General features: G+C 45.3%; 1 protein-coding gene across 1 annotated transcript in view; it reads right to left on the reverse strand.

Annotated features, from left to right (window-relative positions):
- RNF8 (ring finger protein 8, E3 ubiquitin protein ligase) overlaps positions 1–5074 on the reverse strand; it is a 43283-nt gene extending 38209 nt beyond the window's left edge. Inside the window, exon 1 of the mRNA XM_015571884.1 lies at positions 4988–5074. Within this exon, the coding sequence (XP_015427370.1) occupies positions 4988–5074 (87 nt within the window). The remainder of the gene's footprint in view (positions 1–4987) is intronic.
- Between the last annotated feature and the right edge of the window lie 2183 nt (positions 5075–7257).

Raw genomic sequence — 7257 nt, forward strand, 5'->3', positions numbered from 1 at the left:
GTGCTTTTCTCTTTCCTTCTAGTTGTAGAATTTCCACTCAGCCAGCCTTCCTGTAGTTCTGGATGATGTCCGTTTTGTCTCTTCATTGTATTTTTGAAGTTGTTGTGGGAGGCAGCAATTTCCGGTGTTTACCTATGCCGCCATCTTGGTTTCACAAGCCACCTCTTTAATAACCCATACCACAACCTTACCTGGGAACATTACACCAAATGATCTGTGATTTTCTAAAAGCTGCCCGCTTGGCTCCTTTTGAAAATCTTTCAGGATCATGCCTGTCCTCCTCAGTCCCTCAAAGAGTAAATGACTTTCCTTGCTCCATCTTTTCTTCCCCACAGACTTTCACCTCAGTAACTGACACTATCATCCAATCATCACTTAGCCCAAAACTCAGGACCTATCTTTGATTCTTCCTGTCCCTCACTCCCACATTCAAATCATCAGCAAATTCTACTACTTGTAATTTAGTATGTCCTATATCTCTTCATTTCCATCTCTAAACAACCTGGCTTCCTCCAGTTTTTGCTTTTGCACTAGTCCTCTTTTTTAAAAAAAAATGTATTTTATTGATTTTACAGAAAGGAAGAGCGAGGGATAGAGAGTTAGAAACATCAATGGGAGAGAAACATCGATCAGCTGCCTCTTGCACACTCCCTACTGGGGATGTGCCCGCAACCAAGGTACATACCCCTGACCGGAATCGAACCTGGGACCTTTCAGTTCGCAGGTCGATGCTCTATCCACTGAGCCAAACCAGCTAGGGCTGCACTAGTCCTCTTAAACTTTATTCTTCAAACAGCAGCTGGCGGTAATGTAAAAACTTTATATCAGATCATTTCCTCTCTTTCCTTAAAAGTCTCCAAACTTCCTTCCATAGCCCATGCGGTCCTGAATGCCCTAATCCCCTCTACCTTTTTAGTCTTATTTCATACCATGATCAGAAACACTCACTGCTACCTTTTCACTTGTCCAGCTCTGCTTAGAACACTCTTCTCTCAGACATTTATATGGGCTCCTTCTCATCTTTCAATTTTCAGCTCCCTGGAGGCCTAACCTAATTACCCTATCTAAAGTTGCTGCCTATTCCCTACCCACCTCCATCCTACTCCATTGCATTCCTTTAGGTTATTAGCATGCATTTATCACAATCCAAAACTAGCTTGCTCGTTTTATTTATTTGTCTCCATATTACTAGAATATGGAGGGGAGGAGTCTGCAACCGAGTAACAAGGTACCTGCCCTTGACCAGAATCAAACCCAGGACCCTTTGGTCTGCAGGCCGTGCTCTATCCACTGAGCTACACCAGCTAGGGTGGAAACACTCTTTTTGGTCCTTCTCTTCACTGGCCCTAAAATTTACATTAGTAAACCATGGCTCAGCAGCCTGCAGTGAGCTTATCTGGATATCTCAGCGTCATTTGTTAACACAAAACTTGATTTCCTGTGGGAACTTAGTGCCAACAAACTACCAACTCCTATGTTGGGGTTGTTTCTATTTGCTGTACAACAGTTTTGCAAAGCTTTGAACTTACTGAGACCATTGGTCTATAAGATTATCTTGTCCTTACCCACCTTCACCAATCCTATCCCTTTCCTCCTGGGAATGGCTCCTACTGTTTACCAGATGGCCAGCATATATTCTAGAACCATCCTTTCTTTCCCTTTTCCAACCCTCTCAGTGCACAAGAGTGGAAGAGAGAGGGAAAGACAGAGAGAAACACAAGAAAGAACAAGGAAAAAATGAAGATACTATGACTTTCCCCAAAGGCCTACATACTTATATGACCAGAAAACTAGATAATTTGCAATAAACCTAACTTGTTTTTTCAAAAAAAATGCCCTGGTTTAAGAAATTTAAAGACATACATTCAGGCAGACAATTTACTACAGTATTCCCTACAGTGAAATGAGAGGAACCTTGTTTTATCATTTGATCTGAGAAATCTGAGACTATGAAGTGAACTAGGAAGGCGGGAAATTGACCTTACACAGCTGTTATAATTAAACTAGAGGCCTATTGCACAAAAAGATTCGTGCAATAGGCCTTCTCTCCCTCTGGCTGCCGGGACTGGTTTTCCTCCAGCACCCGGGACCCAGGCCTTCACTCTGGCTGGAGCCGCTTCAGTCTTTGCTGCTCCGGCCGGAGCCACCTTCAGTCTTCACTCCGCCGCTTCATGCCTATGTATGCAAATTAACCGCCACCTTTGTTGATGGTTAATTTGCATATCCTGCTGATTAGCCAATGGGAGGCGTAGCGAAGGTACGGTCAATTACCATGTTTGTCTATTATTAGATAGGATGATGCCAGCATACCTCTTAAAGCTATGTGCACATCAGCTTGTGCTATGGTTTGGGACTATTTCAGTAAGTAAGACTTCATCTCTTGGCTTTCACTCAGGCCTCTCTTCATACATACTGCAGGCTATGCTCCAACTACTTCCTAAGACACCTTGAATACATCCAGGCCTGGCAGGCCTCTCCACCACACAGGACTGTGAGACAAGCCAATCCTCCTACGTGCTTTCGTTTTCACCATTCACTCTGGCATCTGTGGGCCTCTCCTCAGAAGCGACCCCACACAAAATTATCCAACTGTTTAAAATATGGATAGGAATGCTTTTTAGTTCTTTTGCCCTGGCTGCAGGTGTTTTAATTCTTTCTGTCTTCCTCTCTCCTCATCAAGACTCCCAGTATTACCAAGCTATTCAGAAGTGATAAATTAAACCACAGCAATTTAATCTGAAGAATGAGTTAACACTTGACCTCTGAGTACTTTATGCAGCGGTTCTCAACCTGTGGGTTGCGACCCCTTTGGCGGTCGAATGTCCCTTTCACAGGGGTCGCCTAAGACCATTCTGCATATCAGATATTTGCATTACAATTCATAACAGTAGCAACATTACAGTTATGAAGTAGCAACGAAAATAATTTTATGGTTGGGTCACAACATGAGGAACTGTATTTAAAGGGGCAGAAGGTTGAGAACCACTGCAGAGTTGTGTGTGGGAGCCTAGTACACGTGTAGGGCTCAGATTAGGTAATTATGTGAAAGCCCCAGCCCTATGCAAATATAGTTATTATTCAGGTGTTGGAATCTTCATTTGTGAAACTTCCCAAAGGCGTACGATTTTGGAAAGGGCAGTGCGGGGAAAGGGAAATGTGCATTCTCTAAAAGAATGAATGCCTAACGTGGACTTTGGGTAATGACACCTGGAGAGAAGAGGGATGGGGGGCAGAAGTGTCTTCCCGATGTTCTCGAAACCACAGCATACAAGGAACCCTTTAGAACCCCTAACCCAGCAGCATTTAAGGCTGGACCTGAATCCCTGCTCTGAATTGAGGAGCCACTGCTCCAAGACAGCACTGAACAATCCTCCTCTTGGCACTCGATCATCCATGCCTGCCTCAATGTTCTCAGGCTGCTGCACCGTGCACAGTATGAACTCCTTTTTCCTCGTTCAGCCACAGACTCCTTGAGAGCAGAGCCCTTATTGTTTGGCTCCTTTACAAGACACTACACAGTGTAGGCACTCAGTAAGTACCTGGAGGGCCGAGTTGAGACCATATAGTTGGTAGGAAAATCTAATTAAACATCACACATATGATGAAAGACTGCTTTGTCTTCCCTGCAAATTGTTCCGAGACCCAAAGGTTCCATTCCGACAGCGGGTCCCGCCCCGGCTCCCTCCTCCCGCGCCCTCGCCCTCCTTAGAACCCCACATTCCAAACGGCCTCCAGGAGGAGCGCCTGCCTCCCCTCGGGGATTTCTGCCTTTATGGCCGCACCGGGGAACGGCACCAGAGCCTCGGCTGTTCCCAATCCCGGCCCGACCCAGCTCGGGGGTCCCGTCGGCAGCACCGAGCTCGCAGGAGAACATGGCCCGCCCCCCCGCGCCCATTCCCCTCAGGAGTTAGAAAAGAAGGCTTTTTCACATTAAACTTTGAGCAATTTGACTCAAAACTCGCAACTGTTTTCAAATAAACTAGAGAAAGTTCACGCTCTCCGCGCAAGTTGGGCTCACGGTTCCGGCGCCCGCGCCGTGCTCCGCGCGACCCAAACTGGGACTGCCCGTCCCCCCCCAAGTCGCCTCCTTCCCCCAAAGCCAGCGGGTCCTCCCGTCCTCTGCACCCACCTGCCCGCCTCCTCCCGGCCCGGTTCCCGGCTCGCCTCCGGCCCTTTCCCCCTCGGGGTCCCCACTTTCCCCTCAGCCGCCCCGGCGCACGCACCCAGCCCGGGCTCCCCTCCAGCCCTGCGCGCCTCTCGTGAAATCATGTCAGATGAAAGAAGACCATGAAGAACCCACCTGGAATTCTGCCCTGTAAAGAGGTGACTGAGGAAAACTGAGAGACGAGGACCGCCGCCGCCAGCGGAGCCACTGAGCCTGCGCGGGAGGACGCCCGACTCCAGCAGGTGCCCCCCGAGTGACTCGGGGGTGTTGGGTAACCTAACTCTGGAGGCGCACCCTCCTCGCCCTTTCTAGTACCATCCCCCCTGTTCTAGCCGCACTGAACTGGAACCTCTTCTCACCTTTCCTTTCTCTTTTTTAAAATATGTATTTTTATTGATTTCAGAGAGGAAGGGAGAGGGAGAAACATCAACCATGAGAGCCCCTACTGGGGATCCAGCAGCAACCTGGCATGCGCCCTTGATCGGAATCAACTCGGACCCTTCAGTCCGCAGGCCAATGCTCTATCCCCTGAGCCAAAGTGGCTGCGGCTTTTTTTTTTTTTTTAACATTTTGCTTCATGACGATTTCCATAAAACTGTAACCAACTTTTAACGTTAAACTTGTGATAATTTTAAAATGTTAAGTCTGTTCCTAAGTAGTATATATTTTACATGACTTCCTTTTACTAACGGATTTCTTCTTCTTTTTAAATAAAACTCACACTAGGCAAATCTATCCAGATTTCTGGCCTGTGTGGCTCAGTGGTTGGAGGTTAGCCAGCACGGGAAGGGTAGTGGGTTGATCCCGATCAAGGGCACATACCTGGGTTGCGTGTTTGATCCTGGCCCCGGTGGAGGCACAGAAGGCAACTCTTACATAACGTTTCTCTAGAACTCTCTTCACGCCCATTCCCCTTTCTTCCACTCTCTAAAAATAAATGGAAAATATACATTCAAGGGAGAATTAGCAAAACAAAGAAATCAGTTACTTGAGGCTTAGGTGTGGGAGCCATGATGGAGTGCAAATCGACTTGAGAGAATTTTGGAAAGTGTTAGAAATTTTCTAAAACTGGATTGTAGTTATGATTGCACGGTTGTATACATTTACTAAAAAGTCACTGAAACATACATACACTTCCAATGGGTGAATTTTATGGTATGTAAATTGTCCTTAATAAACCTGTTATTTTGTGTATGTGTGTGTTTTGTTAATCCTCACCTAAAGATATTTTTCTATTGATTTTTAGAGGTTGGAAGGGAGGGGAACAGAGAAGCATCTATGTGAGAGACACATTGATTGGGTGCCTCCCACATGCGACCCTCCCCTCACCCTACCAGCACTGGGGATTGAGCCTGCAGTCGAGGTACCTACCCTTGACTGGACTCATGGCCCATCAGTCCGCAGGTCGATGCTCTATCCACTGAGGCAAACTGGCTAGGGCATAAAGCTGTTAATTGAAAAAACAAAAACAAAAAAACCCTCGAAGTCCTTCCTTTGATTCTCCAATATAATGTGGTAACTGCTCCCTATAGTGAGTACCTCTGTGATAATTCAATGTCTCCTCTTGCCTTTTCAATTTTCCAATACCTGGTTAATGATTTTCTTAAATTCTGTTGAGAGGAAAGACATATATTAAATAAATTATACAAAGTATAATAGTAAATAGCTAACATTTATTGACAGCTAAGTGCCAAGAACTGGACCAACCTCCCTACATTATCTTATTTGCTTGCCACTCACAAACAATATGATAGTGGTTACAATTATAATTCCTATTTTAGGGATGGTGGGAAAAGAGGCACAGAGAGGTTTAGAAGTCTTCTCAAAATAAAAATTAAATGGTGGAGTAGGATTCCAATTGAAGTCTGTTTCCAGAACCTAATTTCCTGACCATGGCTACAACCATGGAGCTTGTTATCTGTGTGGCATTGTCAGATCAAGAATTTCAGCCTGTGATGTCACAAAGGGTTAGGAAAATTGGTGGGTACCATAAATGCCCGCCTGCTCGCTGCTCCTTAGCGCTGCCGCAGAGGTAGGAGAGGCTCCTGCCACTGCCACTGTGTTTGCCAGCCGCCACTCCCCCTGTGGGAGCACACTGATCACCAGCAGGCAGCTCCTGCATTGAGCGTCTGCCCCCTGGTGGTCAGTGCGTATCATAGCGACCGGTCGTTCTGGCCGTTCTGCCATAACGGTGGCTTAGGCTTTTATTATATAGATGGTATTAGAAACCAAGATCTGGGCACTAGGTATGCTTGCTGGTAATGGAAAGTTGTTGCTTCTAGGCTCTCTCAGCTGACAGAGCAAGGAAAAAAAATATGTGTGAATGAATACTAACCCCTCTATATCCACATTCCTATGAGTATTTATATGTATGTAATAACACATACAAATACATACATACATATATACAGCTATCTATTTCAATGTGTAAGCGAAATGTATGCATACTGACGCTTTACAACTCTAACGCAGTACCAGCTGCCACCTGGATCATTCCAGTCATCCCCTTGCTTATCTGTAGCCTTGCACTCCAAGAGTGAACCTGGCTCTCACTATCGACCATTCATTTACTTAACTATCATTTCCAGTGGCTTCATAATTGTTAGCTCATACACCTGCAGGAAACATCTTTTAACAACTAGAGTGGACTGCTTATGGCAGGTCTTTTGACTTTAGTCTTACAGAGTTTACTCAATTCCAGAGTTACTTACCACTAGATTGCCCAAGGAAGTCATTTTGACTGCTTTTTAATTTCAATTAGAAAAACAATGATGTATATAATGACAGAATTTCTTAGAATTTTGTGACTTTTTATACAACATATAAATGCGTTTATTAATTGTAGTTACCTCCCCCTCCTTCATTTCCGGTATATATATATGTGTTATATCTATATTGCCCGAAAGCAGTCATTTTGACTGCTTGGGGGGGAAATTTTTAAAAAAGTGCATAGAAGAAGAAGGCCGCCGAATTTTGAGGAACGATTGGACAACAACATTACCGGAAATACATGCATTTATTGGGATTTTATATGCTCGTGGAGCCTACGAGGCAAAAGGATTGGCACCTTTTCTCCCCACCCCTTTCAAAGA

This window comes from Myotis davidii, unplaced genomic scaffold, assembly GCF_000327345.1.
Source record: "Myotis davidii unplaced genomic scaffold, ASM32734v1 scaffold289, whole genome shotgun sequence".
NCBI lineage: Eukaryota > Metazoa > Chordata > Mammalia > Chiroptera > Vespertilionidae > Myotis > Myotis davidii.